The sequence below is a fragment of the Pelodiscus sinensis genome, chromosome 2 (assembly GCF_052426305.1).
Source record: "Pelodiscus sinensis isolate ZL-2025 chromosome 2, ASM5242630v1, whole genome shotgun sequence".
NCBI lineage: Eukaryota > Metazoa > Chordata > Testudines > Trionychidae > Pelodiscus > Pelodiscus sinensis.
The window spans coordinates 39,959,610-39,985,870 of NC_143053.1; the positions used below are offsets into that span (position 1 = coordinate 39,959,610).

Consider the following 26,261-nt stretch of genomic DNA (forward strand, 5'->3'; position numbering starts at 1 on the left):
TTATCTCTGCTACAAAAACTTCGTAATTGTTGTATGTAATTTTGTTTCCTTTCACAATTTTACTTCAACCTTTTTTTAATTAATAAACCTTTAGATCAGAGGTTCCCAAACTTTTTGACATGGGGACCAGTAAATCCATGCACTAACTTTTGGAGGACCGGTAACATTCATTTGCATATTTGCCTACATTAATCAAATGATAATATTCAAATAAGTTGTTTCTGGTCCTCCCAAAGCCCCTAGTGCCAGCTTAGCAAAGCTTTTGATATGGTCACCCACAATATTCTTGCCAGCAAGTCAAGGAATATGGATTGGATAAATTGAGCGTAAGACAGACAGAAAGCTGGTTAGATCAGGGTTTCCCCCAACTTTTTACTTTAGTTGGAACCCTCCCCCCCCCATACTGTTTTTTGCAGCCCAAAAATATAAACACACAAAAAACAAAGTGAGAAAATACCAGACATATAACATGTCTGGTATTTTCTCATTAGGTAAGTTTTATTATTACTAAATGTATCAGTTTGTAGTTTTGAACTGCCTGGCTGGTAAATGTGCTCAGACTGTATGAGTGTGTCTACCAGCCAGACAGTTCACAACTTCGAGGGTGTGTGTGTGTGGGGGGGGATTTACACAATAGAATACCCGGGTTGGACTCACTCGTGCTTTGCGGGGAGGGAGGGGGAGCGCCCCAAGATCCGCATGTGGCCAGATCAGTCCCGCTCCCCACTGCGCCTTCGGCCAGCCCCACTTCCCTCAATCCCCTCCCGGACAGCCAGTTCTCTCCTGCTTCTCCTCCCAATCTCCCCAGGCCAGTCCCACTGCCCACGTCCAGCACTGCTTCCGGCAGCCGCTTCTCCCCCCACCCGCACCATCTTCCCCGGCCAGCTCCCTACCCCCGACCTCGCGTCCCCCGGCAGCCCTGCTTTCGCCAGCCCCCCAATCTCTCAGACAGTCCCGATGCCCCAGGAAAGCCCTGCTTCCAGGGGCCGCTTCTCCCCTACTCCTCCTCCCACTCCCAATCTCCCCCAGCCAGCCTCCTGCCCAGGTCTGCTTCCGCTGGCTGCCCCTCCCCCAATCTCCCTGGCCTGCCCCAATTCCCCCGTCCAGTGCTGCTTCTGATGACTGGCTCTCCCCTCCTCTTCTTCCTCTCCCCTCCAACCTCCCCTAGCTACGCATCTGCGGGGAGCCAGAAGATCCAGCTGCAGACTCCGCCCAGGCCAACCAAGGGCTTGGGAGACCAGGCACCACACAGGCACTCTGGGAGCCCAGAACACCCCAGCAACCATGCTGAAGCCCAGTACCAGCCCATAGTTTGGGAAACGCTGCTTTAGATTTTAGATACTGATGTTAAAGGACTGGTACAGTGTTCTCTTTTGGGTAATATCAAAGGTATAAATTGACCTGGAAATGTGGCTGGTCCTTTGAGATCAGAAGAACCTGTTTGGATTTGGTGAGATTACACAGATGACAGGTTATGAAAAGCAAAGTGTTGTGGCACAGAAAAAGCTGGAATGTCTGAGGAGATTGCTTGAGACACTTCTGGCTGATCAATGTGGCAAAAAGGAGTGCTCTTTGTGAGTGGTTTGGTGTGCGTTATAGTGGAGGAAGCATGTCCTTGGACTGTAAGCAGCCCTGTTTCTAAGCAATTTGCCCTGATTTGACCTCTGAGAGGTCCTCCCAGAACCCATTATATTTATAAATAAAACAAAATAGCTAAACAATACTAACAAGAAAGGAGAAGCAACATTAATAGCGAAATAGTTATGTGTCAGGGTCAAGATCCATGAAGCTGGACAAACTGAGCAGCAGCATCTTGTTAAGCCAACAAAACCTTCTGGAATTTCAGATTTTGTTACAAGTATTTCCATTCTTTTGCAGCATATCAGATTTTTAAATACAAAAATAAAGGGCAGTTCTCACGTCTCCAGCACTCCCTGATCTAATATGAAAACTCCTATCTGTTCACAGGGCCCCTAAAAATAGGGGTACTTCTCTCACGGGCTCAGTCTACTGAAACCAGAAGTCCCAATGCCAAGTGCAAACAGGGGGCCTTAAGTTTTCCTTGATCACCTTTAGCTCAGGAGCCGTGGGTGAGAGATACAGATTATCAAGTCACATGCTCTGGGGTCTATCCAATATGCCTGGCTCGGCTGTTCCTTTGCCATCCTGCCCTTTCCAGTCTTAAAAATGCAAAGGAAAAACATCCACCTTTCCCTGCCCCCAGCTTTCACTTCAGACCCTACAGCATGCAACAGGGCTTCACAATCCTGCAGTTTATTAATGTTTCTTCTATTCACTGGGAGAAACTATGTTATACTGATGTTAAAGGTAGAATGTTTGAAGGAACTACATCCTGAATACAACAGAAATTCTCAACTACCATTAATGCAAGTCTGAAGGTGCTCCATAAGCCAGATTTACTCACAAATAGAGAGGAACAATCCTAGCCACACTGAAGTCAATGGCAAAACTCACACTGACTTCAGCAGAGCCAGGATTTCACCCATCAGCTATGTCTAGACTAAAAGCCTCTTTCGAAAGAGGCTCTCTTGAAAGATACTTTTGAAAAAACCTCTCTTTCAAAAGAGCATCTAGACTACAACTAGTACTTTAGAAAAAGCAAGTTGCTTTTTCGAAAGAGAGCACCCAGGCAGCCTGGATGCGCTCTTTCAAAAAAAGCACAATTCGCATTACTTAGCGCCTTTTTTCGAAAGAGCAGTTTAAAAAAAAAGGTGTTATTCCTCGTAAAACGAGGTTTTCCGCAGCCAAAAAACCTGCCGCATTTTCGATTTACTTTCGAAAGAATGCTGCAGCAGTCTAGACGCAGGGGAAGTTTTAGTCTAACCCTATAGTCTAGACACACCCATCATGACTAACCATAAAAAGAAGCAGTGGGCTTAAATTGCAGGAAGGGAGATTTAGGTTGGACATTAGGGAAAACTTCCTAACTATCAGGGTGGTTAAACACTGGAATAAGTTGCCTAGGGAGTTTGAGGAATCTCAATTTCTGGAGATAATGAAGAGCAGGTTAAACAGACATCTATTAGGGATGGTCTAGACCAGTGGTCCCCAACCTTTAGAGGCTGCCGGGCACCAGGGGGCGTGGCTGTTCACCTGCTGGGTGCCAGATGGCGGGGACACATGCATGCCCAGGGGGGCCCCCCCATAGCCGCGCGCTCGGGGCTGGGGGGGCCCCCCCCATAGCCGCGCGCTCGGGGCCGGCTCTGGCATAGCGCATGCACCATTTGCCCAGGGCCAGGCCAGCCCCGAGCACTTGGCAGGCGCACACAAATGGCCCCGCGGGTGCCATGGCGCCCGCGGGCACCGTGTTGGGGACCACTGGTCTAGACAATACTGGATCCTGAAGTGAGGGTAGGGGACTGGACTCAATGACCTCTCAAGGTCCCTTCCATTTATAGTATTCTATTCTATCAAACAATTTTGCACCTACAACTTGTGACTACAAATTGGTGCTAGCTACAGAATGTGGTCTCAAATACTAATAGTTAGAAGTCTAATATATTTCTACCTAGAATTCACTGCCAGCAAACAAAGAAAACTAATGCAATATTTTACTCACAAAACAAGCCAAAACCAATTAAAGTAAGGCCCTAAAACTATGGCAATCAGTGGATTTTGTAGTTTGCTAACATTATTATATATTGTGCAGGTTTTGCATGAGAAATAACAGCATTTATTAAAACATGCAACGAATATATGAAACATTTATTTTGAATAAGACCAGTAGAAAGGGCAGGGTCTGATAAGAATATAAATGTGAAATTTGCCACTATCATCTCAAAAAGAAAAAAGTATGAGGTTTACACACAATCCTATTAATAAATTTTAAAAACCTTTCTGAAACCTTTTCTGATTGAAAGTAATTTGACTAGCAAATGAGTTAAATTAGTTGCCTGTACTTCACTAAGTATGAAAACCAAGCAAGCAAAAGAACAGAGTGAAAGGAGATTTCTTGAGGTCCATTAGTAATTAGAAAGCATTTCAAATTCAGTTATTCTCAAATGTATGTGAGAAGTCAACCCACCAGTCATCCTTCTATTGTTTTAGAATTCACCTCTGAATGCTACCCAGAAGACGGGATTTTTAAATCTAGATGGAAATCCCATATGTACTTGGTCTGACAGCTACAGTATTACAAAACAGAATTACTATTTTAAAGCCTCCGGCACTGGCAGACCTCTAATGTCAGCTATCTAAACCCCATACTGATAGCAATCATTGCAAGGTTAATCTCTGAGAATTAGGACAAGGAAGTTAGTTTTAATATGTCAATTTCAGCTAGGTTCCATCTGAATCTGTTATAGTCATTACTATCTTAAACCCAGTCATATAAAAAGATGTAGAGAAATTATTTCCAGTGAAAACACATTGAAAAAGTAAAAAGCCTCAAATATTTAACTTTTGGTATATGCACCTTAAAGAATGTGTGAAAATAAACATTTTGATAAATCATTTGAAGTGACACAGTAGAACAGGGGTGGGCAATAATTTTTGACTAGGGGCTAAGGTTGTTAAAATGCAGTTAATTGACTAGTCAACTAGTTGATGAAATTTCCATTGACTAGTCAATAGGCACTTGTCCATTTCAAAGGAGGAATGCAGGGGGAAGTCCCGCTGACTCCGGGCTGCATGCAGCATACCTGCTTTAAAATGCACAGTCTCCTGTTGACCCCCGGCTCCATGCTATACAGCATGCTGCTAGGAGCCCGGGGTAAGCTCAGGAGTCCTGGAACCTGGAGTCAGCTAGGGAGTCCACAGCTGACCCTAAGCTGCCTCTTTGAAATGCATGGAGGCAGCATTCTAAAAGGACAGCCCACCGCACAGCTGATCCACAGAGGTGGCATTTCAAAGGGCAGCCCCAGCCCATTTTAAAGGGGCAGTGGAGCCCAGGCTCAGCTGGGGACTCCCCAGCTGACCCTGGGCTCCCTGCGGCATTTCCCCAGAACCCAGGATCAGCTGGAGAGTCCCCCGCTGACCCAGGATTCCTGGAAAGTGCTGTGCATAACCATGGTCAGCCAGGGAGTCCCCAGCTGAGCCCACACTCCACTGACCTTTTAAAATGGGCGGAGGCAGCAGTTTCAAAGGGGAAGCCACTGCACAGCTGATGGCCCTTTTGCCTACCCCTGCATTAGAAGCTCTGGTGCATGCTCTCTCTAACAGGGTGAAATATCCAGTCTCACGGATTAGCTGGGAAGCTCTGCTTAAACCAGGAAGAGTCAAAAGAAGTTGTCTGAGCAACTAGAGTAACCTTTGGTTGGATGCTATTTGCAGACCCTACCTACTTGCCTGACTTCGGAGTCCTGCTCTCCTGCCCGTGCCTGGTTCCTGTCCTGCTTATCCTGGACTCCTGTCTATTCCTGAGTCCAGTTTTTCTGTCACGCTCCAGGTCCCTGTTCTTATGCCCCATCCTTACTGCTACTGCAACCCCTGCCTTGGTATCTAACTATGTTTCCACTTCTGACCTCTGGCATGGCACTTGACTGATCACAGCTCTGGTTCCAGGCACCTGAAACTAGTAAACATGCCCACCCACACCCCAGACCTTACAGCTTGCTTGGACCACTATCAGCTTCTGAGTAAGGCCAGCAAAAGTTGGACCCCATGGAATTTGCCATACCCTGTATGTGCAGGTGACCGGCCTTCAGGCATTGTAACTGAGCATTGCAAGTGCAGAATCCAATGCTGGCCACTGAGAAATGTGTGTTGCAGGAGCAGGATCATTAGCTTCACACAGAAAACACGATGAATCCCATCTGGCTGTGCTGCCATCTCAGTTGGCACCTGCTACCCCCCTCTGCCAAAGACTTCTGATGGGCACCACTCAAAAATGTGAAGCTTCATGAAACAGTGCCTGCTCTTGTTCTTACTTCAACCACGAAGATATGCTCCTGGTTATACCAAGGTAGACTTTGTAGTCAGCCTACTGACAGGGGAGATATTTAACTGGGCCTCTCTCTCGTTGGAAGCCAACTGTCCAGTTCTATCTACTTGGAATGCCATCCAGGGGACAATATCCTCCTTTTTCCAATTACACAACCACACCCCTCTACTAAAGCCACCCTACGCAAACTTCACAGGGGGTCAGACATGGATATCTTCTATGTAGCTCACTTCCAGTTATGTCCGTTTTGATGGAATTTGCAGAATGAGGCTAAGCATGAACTTGCCCGAGTTGAAACTGTAACAGGTCTGATAGACATCTTCACAGATCTTGTAATGCACATTTGACTATCACTGCCAATGACCAGGGGGGAGGGGGAAGAGGAGCATTGAAACTGCACCTCATGCTATCAGATTCTGCCCCACCAGTTGAGCCAATGCAGACAGATCCAACCCACCAGCAACTTGCCCCTGAAGAGCGTGTGTGCGCTGGTGACAATTTAATCCGTGTTACTACTATGGTTAGCTGGCATACTATCTCCAGTTGCCCCATGAGGAACCCAGTCCAAAAGAATCTAGGACAGAGTCTAGGGTTGGTGAAAGGGCAATTGGGTTCTCTATTAGACAGTCCCCTTGAAACCTGATCTGAAGCTCCTGAGGGAACACTGCTGGCTCATGTTGATACCGTACTGTTCTTACAAGTACCAGTCAAATTATGAATCCTGGAGCCTCTCCTCCAACCATTCCCTCTGCAGCAGACTCTTAGGCCTTGTCTCCACTAATCTCCTCCCTCTCCAATCTAACTTACACAATTTTAGCGACTCAAATAGTGTAGTTGAACTGGTTTGAGTCAGGTGCCTAGGACCACAGCTGTGTGGTAAGGACAACGGGACTGCTCTCCTGTTCACACTGGCTACTCTTTTCTTAATGGTGAGTATCAGAATTGCCACGAGAGCAGTTAGAGATCGATGTATCACATTTAAGCAGACACAAATTGCTACAGCATTGGTCCACCACATAGTGAAGACAAGCCCTTATTGACTGACATGCAACAAATAGTTTTACTAATGCAGAAACCACCTGGGCACTACTTATTTCCCTATGACCCAAGCCCATTGCAGACCTGACACAGACTATCAACAAGCCACTTTTATCCTCCAGGCCAGTGGCCATGGAAACTATTCCTCTCCTAGTTAATATCCAAGGGCATCAAGTGACCTTTGGAGTCAGTGCACTTACTTAGGAACCTGCCCCTGATTTGCAACTCTATTGACTCTAGTCCTCCCTCTGATCAATGAAGTGGCTACATCACTAAGTGACAGTGCAGGCTTTTCCACATGGGCCACACCACTATTATGAATGGATCCTTGCTAGATGTGAGGGGGTAGTTGGTCTCTATGTTCATTCAAACAACAGGCAACTGGATGACACCACTGAAAAAGTAACCAATCAGTTCCAGTTATGGTGGTGGTTGTTTGTGTAGATATGACTCTCACCATAAAAGCCAGAATGCTAAGAGACCATAGTGAAGCAATATTTAGGAGACATAACTCTGACCAAACTGCTGCTTCAGAAAAAGAAATGAAATACTGGTGAACACGGATAATTAAATGCTATGTACTTACTGGCATCATCCATAAATTCAAATTCACCCCCTAATTCAGCACTTGATAAGTGGTACTGGTCAGGATCGGTCAGGGCACTCAGCAGGATCAGTAGTACCACTGAATTGATGATCTAGAGAGAGAAGAAAAGAAGAGGTCAGGATATGTAGTTTCTTAGTGAAAATACTGCAGAGTGGAATGTGTTAACCACTGCAAAGATGTGTTCCTACTGGGAAATGTATTTAATTGCCACTATATAAAACATTCTCCTCATCTGAATAGACTATACAGTTTTTCTTTGTACCAGAGGCCCAAATTACAGAATGACCCAAAACCCACTGAACCCCTTTTCCATACAAAGGAGCAAGTCACCCATGACAAGACCACTCCATCTACCTCACCAATACTGTTCTTCTGAATTATAAAGCGTGAACATCTATTTATAGTTCATTCGGTTCTAAGAATTTATTTTTAAAATCCTGAGATCTTTATAACTGAAGATTCACAGGTTACTAATCTGGATAATGCTGATGAGATGGAGTTGAGAGATGAGATCACTCCTGGCAAGCTGCTAAGTGGCTTGTCTGCTGAAAGAGACTGAATTCTAAGTGAAGTTAACGTTCAAGCTGATTTGAATTGGCTCCTAAAGCAGAAGCTATAGAAGGGGCCCAGCACAGGGACAGCTTGCAATATTAGAGCTTGTCTCCACTACAGGCAGGATGGACGCTGCACCAATCAATCCACCAGGGTTAAATTTAGCAGGTCTATTGAAGACCCACGAAATCGACTGCCAAACACACTCCCATTGACTCCATTACTCCACCAGAATGAGAAGCTTAAGACAAGCTTCTCCCATCAACCCAGCATTGTTGGGGACAGGGCATCAGTTTATGTCCACCATTTTGATTTTTCCCTCTAAAAATGTTGGTCAGCTTCTGTCACCATCCCCTGCCTGAAAAGGGCAGGAAAAGGTAAAGGTGGGAAAAGTGGGGTCACATGACTCATCTGCCCAATGATAAGAGGGCTTATAAGGGGTGTTCACCTGCCCCTTAGGGCTCTCTACACGCTCTTGCTCTCTGTGCAACTCAGCAATGCTGGAGCGACAATCATTTCTAGGCCCCTTCAGGCAGCTAGGGGTAGGCTGTTTAGCTAGATAGACTGAGGTAGAAGCATGGTTGCTGCCACCACAGAGACTGGTAGTCTCCCACCTGAGTGTGGGTCTGGGACAGCCTTCTATGGTGCAGCTACCCTGTTTCCCACACCTGTAACAGTTGCTGGCAAAGGGCTTATTCATTTTAAGTTAGGGTGACTGCAGTAAGGCCAGGCAGCTAGATCTCTCAAACTTACACACCACACACACACTTTTTTCATCATTCGTTTTCCTGTCCTTATACTGCACGCAGAATGACAAGTCAAGAAAGGAAGACAGAAGAGAGAAGACCTGTCACATGTCTAGCCTCCACCGCTCTGTCCTCTTTCCTCGAGTTCCCTTTCTCTGTCCTAGACATCACCAAAACATCATGATGGTGGTTAGATCCCCTATTATTTGTACTCCCCCTTCCCCCCCCAATTTTGATTATTTGCATTGTGGCTTCTGACTTCATGCCACTGTTTATTTAGGACATCCAGGATTGTGTGTTTATTCTTTAAATTCAGTGTTGTGTTAATAAAATAATAGTTGTTTCAGCCATTTTGTGTTGCACTTTACTAATACCCAATGACAGATACGCAGCGAGGATGGAGAGCCTGTGCCCGCAGACAAAGTTAAGTCCACATCTAACAGCATGATGTAAATACTGCAGGTAGTCGATGTAAGCTATGTCGACTCCAGGTATGTTATTCACAGAGCTAGAGTTCTATAACTAAGGTCAACTTTAGCCCACAGTGTAAACCTACATTAAGTGTGACATTTGCTGCTGCACATCTTTCTGTGCCATTCAGAGGTCTATTCATGTATGCTGAAGAGTTCTGTGTGAGTAATAAAACCTAAACTAGGTGTAATACAAAGCCAATGTAAGCAAAGGAAGAAAAAAGCAACAAAGAGTAAGAAATAGTAGTATGCAGGGTAGGAAACAACAAATATTAGAGAACTAAAAAGACTATCATGGGCCAGACTGCCATACCTTTACATGCGATCAACAGTGCCTTAGACACATTTTGAAGTGAAGGGTATTTCTTGTGGAGAAAGTAAGAGTACCCCAACCTGGCCCCCCATCAAGGAATGTAAAAAATTATAAAAGTAAACCAGAGAAACCGAGATTTTCCTCTAGTACTACAGAAACAAATGGTCTTTTTTTACTTTGTTATTTTTAACTGTAGAATAGAATTACATTATTTGCTTCGTGCTCTCCCACAGAAGGAGTAGAGGGTAGATGCCAGAAATAAATAAATTGGGGCAGGGGAGGGGGAGACAGAAAAATTTAAGATCCCTGGGATATACTACTTAAAAGCATGAAAGTATCATCCTTTTGTATAGATGTACTAGGGATGTTAAATTTAGATTAACAAACCAAATAGTCAATGGGATTTCATCAACTATTTGATTAGGGTATGTCTAGACTACAGAGTTTTTTCGAAAAAAGTGGCTTTTCAAAAAACGTCACCTGCATCTAGACTGCTGTCGCGTTTTCACAGTTAAATCGAAAGAATGCGGCAGTTTTTTCGACAGCGGTAAACCTGCTTTTACGAGGAAGAATGCCTTTTTCAAAAGAGCTCTTTCGAGTGGACACAGGGGAGCAGTTTTTCAAAATGGCCTCTAGGAAAAACCCTGGTGGCCACTCCATCTACATCTGTCCTCTTATATGCCAATCTTGCACTAACCTGGCTCATGGGAGTTGCTTACCCATAAGGAGAGAAGTAACAAGCCCTGTGCACTATCAGAGACCGTTTTATGTTTTAACTAGCACTGTCAATTGATTAAAAAATACTGTGATTAACTGCACAATTAATTGTACTATAAACCAGTAATAGAATACATTGTCTTGAAATATTCTGGATGTTTTCTGTATTTTCAAATATATTGATTTCAAATACTACTCAGAACTAAATACAGTGCTCATTTTATATTTATATTTGATTACAGACATTTGTGCTGTAAAAAACAAAAATAGTATTTTTAATTCACCTCACATAAGTAATAAATACAATCTATACCACGAAAGTTGAACTTACAAATGTAGAATTATGTACAAAAAACTGCATTCAAAAATGAAGCAATGTAAAATTTTAGCACCTATAAGTCCATTCAGTAGTACTTCTTGTTCAAGCAGTCACTTGAACAAACACTTTTTTAACATTTGCCAGATATAATGCTACCTGCTTCTTTTTAAAATGTAACCTGAAAGTAATCACATGGCACTTCTGTAGCTGGCATCACAAGATATTTGTGCCAGATGTGCTAGAGATTCATTATTTTATGCTTCAACCATCATCTCAGAGAATATGTGCTGATCAGTTCTGCTTGATAATAATCCAAAGCAATGCGGACTAACATGCTCACTTTCATCATCATGAATATCCTGCTGGTGGCATCTTGATTTTCTCTGTTAGTGCTTTGAGTTCTGTACTTTTTGCATAGGAGTGTTGCTCTTAAGACTTTTTGATCCTCGTCCCCCTCAGATTTTAGAAAACACTTCAGAGTCTCAAACTTTCAGTGGAGTGCTGGAGCTACCTTCAGAAATCTCATTTGTACTTTTCTTAAAATCAAACACCACGTGCTGGGTCATCATGCAAGATTGCTATAACATGAAATAGATGGCAGAATGTGGGTAACACAAAATAGAGGCACACTATTCTCCCCCAAGGAGTTCAGTCAAAATATAATTAATACCTTTAAAAAAAAAATGAGCATCATCATCAGCATGGAAGCATACCCTCCAGAATGGTAACCAAAGCATGAAGGGGCATACAAGTGTTTATGGCACATAATTATCTGCCATATAAATGCTTGCAATGCTGGCTATAAAAGTGTAATGCAAATGCCTGTTCTCAACTTGAAGTGACATTGTAAATAAGAAACTGGCAGCTTTATTTCCCATAACTGCAAAAAAAACTTGGTTGAGCAATTGGCTGAACAAGAAGTAGAACTGAATGGAACTGCAGGCTCTGAAGTTCTACACCATTTTGGTTTGGAGTGCAGCTATGTAACAAAAATCCCATTGGTAAGTTGCACGTTCATGATAGAGACTGTATCTATGTATGTGGTGAATTGCAAAATGCCATTTCTTTTGTGCAAATATTCCTAATAAAATATAAAGTGAGTGCTGTACACTTTGTATTCTGTGTTGTAACTGAAGTCAATATATTTGAAACTGTAGAAAAACATCCAAAATATTTAATACATTTGTATCAGTATTCTTATCAGCATATAGTACAAAGAACTGTATAAACAAGTCATTTTAATAGGTACTGACTTCGCTGGCACTTTTTATGTGGCCTGTTGTAAAATTAGGCAAATATCTAGATGAGCTGATGTTTGCCATGAAAGACCTCTACCTACCTACAGGGGCATATGTATCCTGGGTTGAGAGCCACTGTGTGAAGCTATGGCCCCATGATTATGCATATTGGAAAATAAAGCCATAGTGCTAACAATACAGATAAAATTTTAGATACATTCTTTGTCAGAAGGGGAAAGGAGGACTAAATAATTCCATATACAGGCAGTCCCCGGGTTACGTACAAGATAGGGACTGTAGGTTTGTTCTTAAGTTGAATCTGTATGTAAGTCGGAACTGGCGTCCAGATTCAGACACTGCTGAAACTGACCGCCAGTTCTGACTTACATACAGAATCAACTTAAGAACCCCAGGCGTCCCCAAGTCAGCTGCTGCTGAAACTGATCAGCAGCTGATTCCAGGAAGCCCGGGGCAGAGCAACTCTGCCTGGGGCTTCCTGTAGTCAGCGCTGGTCAGTTTCAGCAGAAGCTGACTTGGGGACGCCTGGGGCAGAGCAGCTGGGGTGCTACTGGACCAACCCAGCAGCACCCCATCTGCTCTGCCCCAGGCATCCTGATTCAGCCGCTGCTGAAACTGACGAGCAGCGGCTGAATCAGGACCTGGGGCAGAGCAGCTGGGGTGCTGCCGGGTTGGTCCAGTAGTGCCCACGGGCGCTGCAGGACCAATCGGCAGCGCCCCAGCTGCTCTGCCCCAGAGTCCAAAACAAAAGCCTGGTCTGCTGGGGGGGGGAGCACACTAGCTGCGCCCCCCCCCCCAGCAGACCAGGGACACGGGGAGCAGAGCCGCAGCGGCAGCGGGGTGCCGCGCCTCTGAGGCTTTGCTCTGGCAAAGCCTCAGAGGCGCGGGACCCCCCGGCGGCTGCGGCTTCAGTCTGGGTGCCTGTGGTCTGCTGGGGACGGTCCCCAGCAGACCACAGGCCCCCGGACTGAAGCGGCAGCCGCGGGGGGGTCCCGCGCCTCAGAGGCGCGGGGAACCGCCGCTGCTGCCGCTTCAGTCAAAGCGGCAGCAGCGGCGGTTCCCCGCGCCTCTGAGGCTTTGCTCTGGCAAAGCCTCAGAGGCGCGGGACCCCCCCGCGGCTGCGGCTTCAGTCCGGGGGCCTGTGGTCTGCTGGGGACTGTCCCCAGCAGACCACAGGCACCGGGTCTCAAGGGGCAGCAGCAGCAGCGGTTCCCGCGCTTCTGAGGCTTTGCTCTGGCAAAGCCTCAGAAGCGCGGGAACCCGCCCGGTGCCCCTGGTCTGCTGGAGACGGTCTCCAGCAGACCAGGGGCACCGGAGCAGCTTACGAACGGGGCTTTCTCGCCCCGACTTCCGGGGCGAGAAAGCTCCGTTCGTAAGTGCGGATCCGACGTAAGTCGGATCCGCGTAAGTCGGGGACTGCCTGTACTGACTCAAGTCAAAGCAAGAGGCTATTTTAGAAATAAAGTTATTGAAGCCACCTAACTGTTGTGGGACAGTGGGGCAGGCTGATGCAAAGATGTAGATGCAGTGCTCGCCAACTTACTGATCCTCTTAATGGGGATGTTAAATTTAGATTAATGGGTTAATCGACCATTTGATTAGTCAATAAGGGCGCTTCTGCCTATGAAGTGTAGCAACAGCCCCAGGGCTATTGCTACACTTCAAAGGCAAACACACTGCAGGGAACACGGGGCCAGTGGGCGATGCAAGCAATTCCCCGCTGGCCCCGTGCTCTCTGTGGCATTTCAAAGCATCAGCACTGCATGGAGCCTGCGGTCAGCACAGAAGTGCCCAACTGACCCTGGGCTCCGTGTGGCGGACTCTCTGCCTAATCCCAGGCAGCGCACAGTGTTTCAAAGCAGCAACATCGCATGGAACGCAGGGTCTGGTCCCGGGCTCCACGTGGCGCTGCCACTTTGAAGCACCGCCTCCTCTCTCACCCACCCCCCCCCCGCCCGGCTACCTCTTTCTGACAGAGGCAGCAAAAGGGGGGGGGGGGAGAGAACTAGTTGACTATCCGATAAGCAGTTGCTTCTCAGATAGTTGACTAGTTGTTCACATCCCTAGCTCTTAACAGAAATTACTGAGACAAATACTACTAATTTAATGTCCAGGCCCATACGCAGGAATTTTTGTAGCAGGGTGCTTTTTTTCCTCCTAAATGTGGACTGCAAGAGTGAGAATGCACCCCTATGCTCCCTCAAGTAAGTGGGAAAATGAGCCTCAGCCTTCCCCTGGATGGGTGCATGGGGGAAGGAGATTCAGGCAGGACACTGCTCCTGCCTTCCCCTGGCCAGCCGGAGCATGTTTACTTGGGAGTCAATGGGGGGTGCTTTTGCACCCTTCAACCCCTCCTCCCTGCATATGGGCCTGAGGTCAAACTGCATCAAAGGACCTGGGACTTAGGGGTGGGAAGCTGGCAAAAGTAGCAATGGGCTAAAGCAGTGATGGAGAACCAGCAGCCCAGGGGCTGAATCCAGTCCATGGCTTGCCGTGATCCAGCCTGCGAGACTAAGGGCTCTGCTACCCACAGGGGTGAGCCAATGCTGGCACTGCAGCCATGGGGGGGGCAGGGAGAGGAGGGGGAGGGCAGTGTGGCTAGAACTCCAGCACTGGCTCCCTGCTGCTGAGGGGGAGCCCTGAGCCTCCCAGTCTCAAAGTAAGCCATGGGTTGGATCCAGCCCACTGACTCTGCCTGGCGAGGGGGAGAAAGAGGCTCTGTGCTACAGGAAAGCACTCTCTGTAGGCACCGCCTCCAGTCATTTCCCCAGATTACTGGGAGTGGCAGGGAGTGCTGCCTCCAGGGAGTGCTCCCTGTCCCTGCAATGCCTAGAGCCATGCAAAGACACCTGTAGAGTTCACCCCCTCGAAAGCTGTACCAGACAGACACCTCAATCCCTTACTTCATCCCATCCAGACGCCACATTGCTGGAGGGAGGGTGTAGAAGCAGGCTGAGGGTGCCAGGTTTGAAGCGGGGAGAGGATACAAGAGCACACACACACACACCCCCACACACCCCTCTTCCCCCCCACCCACAGCACACTTCCTGACAGTCCTTTCTTGCACACTGAACCCCTCATTTTGGCCCCATCCCAGAGCGTAGAGCAAGGGTGTCCAAACTTTTTTCAAAGAGGGCCAGATTTGATGAAGTGAACATGCGTGAGGGCCGACCATTTTGCCTGACATTCTTTGAACCATTAAAATTAAATGCAAATTAACTATTTTATGCAAAGTTTATTGCAAACGGCATACTTTTCATTTCGTCACATGGATGACAAATCTAAACAGGTGTTAAATCACTCTGCCTTTCATATCTGAAGGCCAGATGAAAAAAAATCCAGGAAGCTGAAATATATGTCAGGAACATTGTAAAGTACATTACATATTATTGGTAATAAAGGTTGTCTGTCAACTTTTAAGTTCAAAAAATATGAACAGGAACATAACACCAAGTATATATGTTGTGTCCAAATATTTTTATAACTGACATTAACTGAGATTTTACAATGTATTCATCTCAATACATATGGATTCATTGGGGGCCATAAAAGATAGATATTGACAAATTACCTGTGGGCCATATTAAACCAGAACACGGGCCGCAATTGGCCCGCGGGCCGGACTTTGGACATGCCTGGCGTAGAGGGATACCGTAAAAATCAAACAACCTTAGTAACCCAGAAGAGTTAATCGGACCCTAGGGGTAAGCCCTGAACCTCTGTGCTGCCTTCTCTTCCCCCTTCCCTGTAGGGCTGGGGCTTGAGGGGAATGTCTTTTTCCCTGCTTCTCAGTTGGGGGCTACATATGAGAGGTTTTTCCCCCTCCTCACTTGAAGGCCGGGTCAGTGAGGTGGGTTTTTTTTGGTGGTGGGTTTTTTGTTTGGACTCCTCACTTGTGTGGTTCCCCAACTGATTTTTCTGTGGGTCAGTGGCCCGACCCAAAAAAGATTCCCCATCCCTGCACTAGAGTTAAGGAGCAGGAAGAAACAAGACAGGTCATTAGCACTGTCTGATAGTAGTAAGAAGCACAGAATCAGAGAACCGGAAGGAACTTCCAGAGGTCATCAAGTCCTGTCTCCTGCTTTCACCACAAGACCAAGCACCAGATCATCCCTGATAGTATTTATCTAGCCTGCTGTTAAATATCTCCAGTGATAGAGATTCTACAACCTCCCTAGGCAGTTTATACCAGTGCTTAATCACCCTGACAGTTAAGTTTTTCCCTAATGTCCAACCTAAGCCTTCCTTGCTATAACTTAAGCCAAAAGTCAATGAAGCAGAGGGACTGGAGCCTGGATCTCCCACCTCCCGGGTGAGCGCTCTAACCATTAAGCTACAGGGTAATTCAAGCTCTTTCTCTGGGATTTTTCTTTGGCAGGGAGCGTGACGAGGTCACTGACCCCCGCACTGGTGCCCTCTATCCTGCAGGCTCCGGCAGTTCTGGGAACACTGCGGCGGCCGTGGCTGAGGGCCAATGGCACGTCAACAGCGCAGGCGCCGGAGGGTCTGGACCACAAGCGGCAGGCCCTAGGACCCAGGAGAGGGCGGCCGGCGCGCTCTGCGTGCAGGGGCAGGGCGCCAGCCAGGACACCCAAGGGGTGGGGGAGAGCAGGAGCTGGCTGTGCTCTCGAACCGCACAGGTGGTGACCCGGCGAGGAGGGAGTGGAGAACAGCCGATGCGGCAGGAGCCCGGAGGAGTGACTCCGACAACGGTGGGACACCCCAGGGAGAGCCTGGGGGCTACCCATCAGTCAACGGGTGGCCTGGATGGGCCAGATGGCGGGCACTGATGGCACGAGCTGCATGGCGGGGAACGTCCGCGTGATGAGCAGACAGCGAGAAGGGGGCCAACGTGAAAGGGCGCAGAGACATATGGGGAGAGACATGGGGTGGGGCTTCTGAGGGACGAAGGGGGGACCCCGCTACACAGAGAAATACTTATCCACATAATCAGTTGAATTAGTAAAGGAGTAGGGTGCTTATCAGCACACCAGACAACAAGGGAAAAGACAGCAGTAAGAAAAAGGAGCTTTCTGAAAATGTTAACTTCAACTCCCTTGAAAGTGATCAGGACTAAAGTGAGATAGAAGATCTGACCTTTTCTGTCACAATAGATTGGAAGGGTTCCATAGAATTACAAAGTAATAATTATTAGCCACAATAAAATACCCGTTTCAGCTTGGTGAAAGGAGAAGGCCTAGCTGATATGTCTCTAAGGGTATGTCTATATTGCATTCCTCTTTCGAGAGAGGAATGCAAATGCAGATTAACGAAATTGCAAATGAAGTGCGGATTTGAATTTCCCGTGTTTCATTTGCATAATCGTGTCCGGGCGCTACTTTTAAATACTCTATTTCGAAAAAAGAAATGCAGTCTAGATGCGGTTATTTCGCAAGTAAGTCCTTCTTTCGAAATAACCCTTACTCATAAAATGAGGTTTAAGGATTATTTTGAAAGAAGGGTTTTCTTTGAAATAACCGCATCTAGACTGCGTTTCTTTTTTCGAAATAAGGTATTTCGAAATAGTGCCCGGATGCGATTATGCAAATGAAGCGCGGGAAATTCAAATCCGTGCTTCATTTGCAATTTCGTTCGTCTGCATTTGCATTTCTCTCTTGAAAGAGGACTGCAATGTAGACATACCCTAACCAGATCAAGCAAGAATGCCGCTCCCCTCTAGAAAGATGGGCTCAGAATTTTCCTGCGTCTTCACAGAGGTTTATAGAAACTAAATGTGTGTCAGAACTCATAGAAAGACCAGGCACAACAGGTACATCAGAGAACATATCACGCAGCAGTTGAAAGTACTGGGAAAGTGGTGTCCCTAGCCTATGTTTGTCAGATGCTGGGAACAGGTGACAGGAGATGGATTCCTTGATGATTACCTGTTGTGTTCATTCTCTCTAGGGCATCTGGCATTGGCCACTGTCAGAAGACAGGATACTGGGCTAGATGGATGTTTGGACCGATCCAGTAAGGCCATTCTTAAGTTCTTAAAAGCAAGAGCAATATAACCCATATGTTGACCTGTCAGGATAGATATTTCTTGTTGTTCTTTCCCTTTATACCAGCCTTCTTGTTCATGCTGAATAAAACATACATCTTCTGTGATTCAAAAGTAGCAGGAGCTGCTGCTGCTGCTACCTTACAACACATCAAGTCACACACGCCAGTGATATGCAAACTACTGAACTATATAGAGAAGGCAGACCAAGTTCTCTTACTTAGGGCTCAACTAGGAACGTACATGACACACAACCAAAGTGTTGCAGTTAAAACCCCTGTTTGCATTAAAATGTTAATCTAAACCAGCCCATATCCGCTGCAATTTAAAGGGAAAACCTTTTCCTTTACAACACAGTTAGCATGTGACACTTGGGGCATGCCCCTTAGAGGGACCAGCAAAGATGCCAAGAAGTTCAATTTTCAGCCCCACTTGGCAGGGCTCACAGGCAGTGTCAGATCCACTCCCGATTCCTCTGTTTGTTTGGGGGGTGGAGGGGGGGAAGAGAAGAGAAGAGAAGAGAAGAGAAAAGAGGAGAGAGGAGAGAGGAGAGAGGAGAGAGGAGAGAGGAGAGAGGGACAACCAAAACTTGTAACCCAAAGGGGAGACTCAGCTCAAGAAGTCTGAAAGCCACTAGCTAAGCAGGATTCAAAAGAAGATTAGCTATTTACATGGATAATGTATACATTTAGTTACATTACACAGCATTTTTAAAGAGACATATTAACGCTCATCCTTGAGGCCATATGCCAACCTTAAATTAACGGGGGGGGAAGGGGGGGTTCAGACAAGCCTTTCCCTAACACAAGTTATTCTATGCTTCTCCACTATGGGACTGCTTATACTTAACAGCATCTGGCTCTGGCCACTAAGACAACATATTGGATTAGATAGAACATTTGTTTGATCAGATGTGGCCATGTTCCCATGGGACAAGGGATTTGGTGAAGACAGCGGAATCAGGAATTCTTGTTGCTTAACCTAACTGTTAAGAATTGCCAAGTTGTTACTTCAACTTCTCTCACCAGTGTGACGACAGAAAATGGTTCAGCACATTTAAACTGACATCAGAGGTACAGAAAATATTTCAGTTATTCTTTAAACACTTCAACTTTGATTATTATGACATCAAGTGATGAACGTTAAAGTCTATGCTAAATAAATTGATAGTGTAAATCTAGCATGATTTATAACCACTCTTCTTTGAAAATGACCACTACTGATTGTTGGCAGTAGCCTTGAACTCCAAATCACAAAAGACCTGTCAAATGAAAAACAAATTACAGAATTTTTACAAGAAAGCGTAGATGGCTACAAAGTGCACACTAAATATCTTACTGCCTTCCTGGGGATATCAGTTTAATTTGATAAGTATGGCAGCAAAGCATAATGTTAATCCTTTAAAGTTTGATAAAGACAATTTATACACAAATCAATGGGTTCTGTGTTCTTTTTTTTATTTCTGTACTTACTTGGTCAGGGACCTGAAAATTACCCTGATGGATGGCTCTACTACCAAGAATCTATTCAGTGGACTGGGATCTGAGAAATAGAATTCAGATTCCACCTCAGAGTCAGACGAATACTCCAAGGCGGACCAGGATGGTGCTGATGCGGATGCCAAAGGAGTTGTGGTGCGCTGAGACATGGATTCCAGCTTGCTGCGGTGCCAAGGTGGTGGAGGAGGCATGGCCACGTGGGGGTCCTGCACAGAGATAGGTGCTGATGGGCCCCGGGGTGGTGACGGCGTTGGGTTATGTTGTCACAATAAGTCTGGTGCCGTGTCTTTGGACCATACCATGGGTGTCGGTGCCTTGATGGCCGGTGCTGTGTGCAGTGCCATTGGGGCTGGGCAACGTCTGCCCTTATGCACCATGTCTTCGGTCGCCCCAGAAGATGATCAGTGCTGCGCGTTCCCGTGCTGCCTAGAGGGTGCCGGAGTCGGAGGGTAGGGGGAGGACTCAATTAGAACTATCGCTGCCTCCAAGGCCTCCTGTGTGGATGGCTCTGGGAGGTCCTCCAGAAAGCTGATGTCCCCACGCTGAGAGGCAGGCCCGCCCAAACTAGAAGGCCCGGGCTCGTCAGCGCCACACGCCCCACTAGAGGGCACATGCTTAAGGCGGGGACCAACCCCTGTTAGGCCACCTCTTCTTCTGAGGTGCCGGTGATTGAGAGCGGTGCTGGGGCCCCTGCGGTGCCGGAGAGGCATAGCGCGTGGAACTGTCGCGCACCGAGGCATGTGCGCTCTGGGAGGCCAGAGCCGCTTCCATGAGGAGGATCTTAAGGACTGACGACTCCTTGCGTTTCGTCCTGGGCTTGAAGGCCTTACAGATTTTACAGGTGTGCTTCTCCCAGACACTTTAAGCACGATGAGTGTGGGTCACCGCACGGCATCGGCCTATCGCACTTTTTGCAGGGCTTAACGCCTTGCAGGCTGGGCATGCTCTGCCACAGGTGTATGGTGCACCGTGCACCGTGCAGGGCAGCAATCAACAGAAAACAGCAAAAATGTCTTTAACTTAAATTGCAGACACTTAGCTGAAGATTAACTAAAGATTGAAGAACAATGAAGACAATGATCACGTTGAGGAGCTGAGGGTTGTTCCAATGACCATCACGGCGGTAAGAAGGAACTGAACGGGTGAGGGGGCCAGCAGGGGTATATATGGGCAGGTACACTGGCGCCACTCCAGGAGGCTCCCTGCTGGCCTTAAGGGTACTGCTGTGGGAAAAACTTCTGATGGCGCATGCATGCTGCGCGCACACACCTATATTGGAATGCACATGAGTAAATTACTCAAAGAATACAGGCAGTCCCCGGGTTACATGGATCCGACTTACATCGGATCCCTACTTACAAACAGGGTGAGGCAACCCCACACTAGCTGCTTCCCCCCAGCAGACCAGGAAGACGCGAAGCTAGCGCCGCCCTCCCCCCCCCCAGCAGACCAGGGAAACGGAGCGGCTTTTCTCAGCAGACACCTCAGCTTGAGAATAAAGGACTGAGGGAAGTGAGGTGTGGGAGAATAAAACTGAGCTCTGGAGAAATGTTTGGCTAGAGTTTCCCCTGCAATATGTTCCAGTTCTGACTTCCATACAAATTCAACTCAAGAACAAACCTACAGTCCCTATCTTGTACGTAACCCGGGGACTGCCTATAGTCTGATTCTCCCATCATAGTTCTCAGCTTCTAAAAATAAATTTATGAACCCTATAAGTGATTCTTTAAAAAAAAAGCATGATTAAAAACATTTAAGGGGAATATTTACTCTATCTTTGAGCAGAAAGATGGTAATGAGAGAAACAAAACACAGAATGAGGGCAGGGTATGACCTTACGTGATAAAAATACCGATTCATTTGACTCAGACAATAAAAGATGCAAAGGTATACAAAGAAAACTACATTTCCCACTAATCTGAATACACTCTACAACAAAAGAAAGTACTGTGTGACACAGTCCTTAATTTGAAGATATAGAAAGCAAAGATTGCTTTGCAACAGAAATAAAATTACAGGGAGAAGATAATTGAAAAATTCAATTATAAGACATACAGAACTTCAAATTTGTTTCCTCATTCATACCAAGACCTCAAAGTACTTTGTAGACTTCATCATAATGCTCAGAAAACACACTCCTGTTCAACACCTACCATATTTTAATTCCAATCTCTTCTGCAAACTGTGTGGTATACACGTGAAGTTGTCAAATGAGTTAGACCAAAAAGGGATGGGGAGAGACACTCCCAACTTCATTTCATGAAAAACTGCAAACACTTGTAACAAGGTCCTTTAGTTGTCCACAGAACACACACCATAGAGTTAGTAGAAGTGTTTTATTACTGCAGTGCCCTTCCTTAATTGTACTCTGGACTGACCAGTGAGCATAAACTCATAGGACTGGAAGGGATCTTGAGAGGTCATCTAGTCCTAATCCTTGACCACATGGCAGGACTAAGTATTATCTAGACCATCCCTGACCGGGGTTTGTCTAATATGCTCTTAATCTCCAATTATGGAAGTTCCACAACCTCCCAGACTAATTTATTCGAGTGCTTAACCACTCTGATAGGAATGTGTTTCTAATACCTCAACCTAAGAAGCCTTTGCTGCAATTTAAGACCATTGCTGCTTTTCCCATCTTCAGAGAAGGAGAATAATTTTTCCTCCTCCTCTTGTAATGCCCTACTATGCAAAGGAAAACGATATCCCTTCTCGGTCTTCTCTTCTCCGGACTAAACAAACCCATTTTGTAAAACTTCCCTTATGGGTCATGTTCTCTAGATTTGTAACCATTTTATTGCTCTTCACTGGACTTACTCCAATTTGTTTACAGCTTTCCTGAAATGCAATACCCAGAACTAGACACAATATTCCAGTTGAGGCCTAATCAGCATGAAGCGGTGTGGAAGAATTACAGTAAAACTCCGTTGGTCTGGCATCTGATGGTCTGGCACTCCTGATGGTCCGGCACCATCAGGAACCCGGAAATGCTCCGGGCAGCCAGACAATTGGAGCTGCTCTGCCCCCGGCTTCCCTGATTCAGCCACTGCTAAAACTGACCAGCGGCTGAATTGGGGAAGCCGGGGACAGAGCAACTGGGGTGCTGCCAGGTTGGTCCAATAGCACCGCTCCTCGATGCTACCGGACCAACCCAGCAGCACCCCAGCTGTCCCTGATTCAGCCACTGCTAAAACTGACCAGCGGCTGACTTGGGGACACCTGGGGCAGAGCAGCTGGGGTGCTGCCGGGTTGGTCCAGTAGCGCCGCTCCTCGGTGCTACCAGACCAACCCGACAGCACCCCAGCTGCTCTGCCGCAGGCGTCCCCGATTCAGCTGCGTCTGAAACTGACCAGCAGCGGCTGAATGGGGACGCCTGGGGCAGAGCCGGACTATCAGAAGGGGGGGCTATGAGGGGCCTGGGGTGGCATTCCCCCACCCCAAACCCCTCACAGCCCCCCCTTCTGATAGTCCGGCATATCTGATAATCCGGCACCCCCTGGCTACGTCTACATTGGCCCCTTCTCCGGAAGAGGCATGTTAATTTCCAACTTCAGAATAGGGAAATCGGCGGGGGATTTAAATATCCCCCGCGGGATTTAAATAAACATGGCCGCCGCTTTTTTTCCGGCCTGGGGAAAAGCTGGAAAAAAAGCATCTAGACTGGCGCGATCCTCCGGAATAAAGCCCTTTTCCGGAGGATCTCTTATTCCTACTTCAAAATCCCCCGCGGATTTCCCTATTCTGAAGTTGGAAATTAACATGCCTCTTCCGGAGAAGGGGCCAATGTAGACGTAGCCCCTGGGTCCTAAAGGTGCCGTATTATCGGAAGTTTACTGTACAACTTGTACCTTGTTTACAACACCCTTGCTAATACATCCCAGAAGGAGGTTTGCTATTCCTCCCTTACCACACTAAGTATTAGATCATATTTAGCTTGTGATCTATTATGACTGAGATATCTTTCAGTAGTACTCTTCGTAGGCAATCATTTCCCATTTTGTACGCGTGCAACTGATTATTCCATTTAGGCAGGTACACTTTGCATTTATCCTTATTTAATTTCATCCTATTTTCTTCAGACCATTTCTCCGGTTTGTCTGGATCACTTTGAATTTTAATCTTATACGCCAAAGCACTTGCACACCCTCCCAGCTTCTTATCTTCAACAAACTTTATAAGTGTACTCTCCATCAATGATTTAAATAATGGCATACTGAACCAAACGGGATCCAGAATTAATCCTGTAGCACCTTACTTGATATGCCCTACTAGCTTGACTGTCAACCACTCTTTGGGAACACTTTCCCAATCGGTTATGCAGTCACCTAATAGCAGCTGCATCTAGCAGTATATCAAAAGGCTTACTAAAGTCAAGATATACCAAATCTACCACTTCTCCTACCCACAATGCTTGTTGCCCAGTCAGAGAAAGCTAATAGGTTGGTCTGACAAGATTTAGTCCTTGACACATACACGCTGAACTGTACCACCTTATCTTCTAGATCACTGCAGATTGATTACTTAAATATTTGCTCCATTATTTTTCCAAGCACAAAATTAATCTGATCAGTATGTAATTCCCCAGTTCAACCTTTCCCCCCTTTTTAATAGATGGGCACTATATTTGCCCCTTTTCCAATCCTATGGAACCTCTCCCATCTTCTTTAGGAAGAGTGAGTAGTTAGAAATCTTACTACCTGTCATGTCACTGTTTTCCATTCCTGGGACTTCTGGTTTACACATTAAATATAAAAATGATCAGAATGAAATTAAAGTCTTTGGGAAAAGTTGATTTTTTCCTCTTACAATCAGAACCCTCTGTACTAAATGAGATACGTAAGGAAACTGTGAGCACAGCAGACTGTAGGGAACAGTAACTGAACCTGATAATCCCTAATGTGGCAAATGACAAGACCACACTAATCTGCAAATATCCCTGGAGCTGGAATATGCAACTTTGCATAAATAGAATTTTCCAAAGATCTATTGAAAACCTTTGCCATGAAAATCGTTAAATGATTCAAAATCTCCTAGAAAAAGAACTTGTTCAATAAAAAACAGAAGTAAAATGGAAGAGCATCCTAGGGCTTGAAAACATTACCAACAACCCCTTTTTAGCTAGAGGACTATGCCAACAGTAGCCATAAGAAAGATAGAGGAGACCTATGACAGGGACTAGAGAAGTGTACTAGTTAGAAGCTCAGTGTGTTCCTTCCCCCCTGAACTTGCTAGTAAGGCAAGCACTGGTCACCTGCCAGCAAAGCACTGTCTCTGGACCCTGCCAGAATTTTTACATGTCTGATCAATATGGATCACTTTCCTTCTCTTATTCTGAGAGGAGGTTGTCTCTGATCTCAAACCTCCTACTCCCGACTACCGGGTTTAATCTCAGGGTACAGAAGTGAATCCAACTACAGGCACCCTTGGGACCTGACCAGTCCTGGATGAAGGATTTTGCCAGACCAACGGAGGTCATTTCTGGACCCCTGCCACTGGCTCCCCAGCCCAGCCCACTGGCCTCCCAGCCAGTTCCCATCTCCTGCTGGCCCTGCTGACACCGCTGGGCAACAATCTCTGTGTGCCATAGCTCCAAGATCAGCCGGGGAGCTGCTGTTGTGCACCGTAGCTCCCCACCTTATTGAGCCACAGCTACCGCGGCACCCATTTCCACCAGGCAGCCACACACTGGGTCTCCCAACCACGCTGAGCAGTCCCACTGGCTGGTTGGTGTGGACAGCCCATTGCCTTGCCAGCCCCGTAGGAGTCTTTGCCACTGTCCCTCCACCAGGACTCTATGGTCCTGCAACATCCAACCATGGATGCTGTCGGACCAGAGAATCCCAGTTAAGAGTTTCAACGTATAGATACTTGCCAGCATTCACCCATTTGCCAAAAAGAGATCTCTCTTTGCCAGAAGCCAGGCTGTTTACAAGCCTTGCTAGGCCAAACTTGGAACACATGCCTAACCTGGAGAAATAATTAGACTCTAATGTCAACTTCCAAGATCTCTGCAGTCAAAATATGGCTCAGGCAATAAAATGTGGAACAAAAAGAAATACTGTAAGTTACCTTTTTGGTATTTCACATATCTTTGACATATGGAATTTATGAGAGTCAGTATCACAAATAGTAAATTTACAAAGCTTAATGTGTTAATCTCTGGCTCACTATCAAACCCAGATTAACAGCAGCCTTTAATCAGAACTTCTAAACATACTTCACCTGATTGATTAACTCCTTGCAGTAAGTGCAGTCAAGATTATATACAAGATTTTATATTTCTATGTAAAACAAATATAAATATCCATGTGTTATATTCTGAATCTAAATCCATCTTTGCCTCCCTCACAAGTGTGCATAAACTGTGTCACTCATCAACCATCTGGTCTCGCAAAAAGGATCAGACAATTAAACCCACTGGGATGATTTGACTTCAGATTTAAAAGGACTTTTTTATATATTATAAAGTTTATAAATATATATAAACTTTTATTACTCATTTGCTTCAAATTTAGAAATCAACAAACTATTATAGATAAGTGAGCAAGACAACTGTGTCTGACTGTGGTTATTAAAAGATAACCTGGAGCTTTGTTGCAAGTGTCATTCTTTTTGATGACTCATCCAGACTTTAAAAAAATCATGGTTTGACATTTTGGAGATGTTTGCATATGAATGGATGAGAGAATCAGAGCTAAAAAAGCAACACTGAAATCCCTGTGGCGAGTTACAGACTAACTTTCAGTCTCCCATGTCCTTAAGCAGTTGTAGAGTCCTTTCCTGCATGTTTAAATATCATTTTTAAAAAAGTGAGCATTGGTTACAACCAAAAAAG

The 26,261-nt window shown here is 46.0% G+C and overlaps 1 protein-coding gene across 1 annotated transcript in view; it reads right to left on the reverse strand.

Annotated features, from left to right (window-relative positions):
- LAPTM4B (lysosomal protein transmembrane 4 beta) overlaps positions 1–26,261 on the reverse strand; it is a 93,895-nt gene that overhangs the window by 55,974 nt on the left and 11,660 nt on the right. Inside the window, exon 2 of the mRNA XM_075920334.2 lies at positions 7,527–7,638. Within this exon, the coding sequence (XP_075776449.1) occupies positions 7,527–7,638 (112 nt within the window). The remainder of the gene's footprint in view (positions 1–7,526; positions 7,639–26,261) is intronic.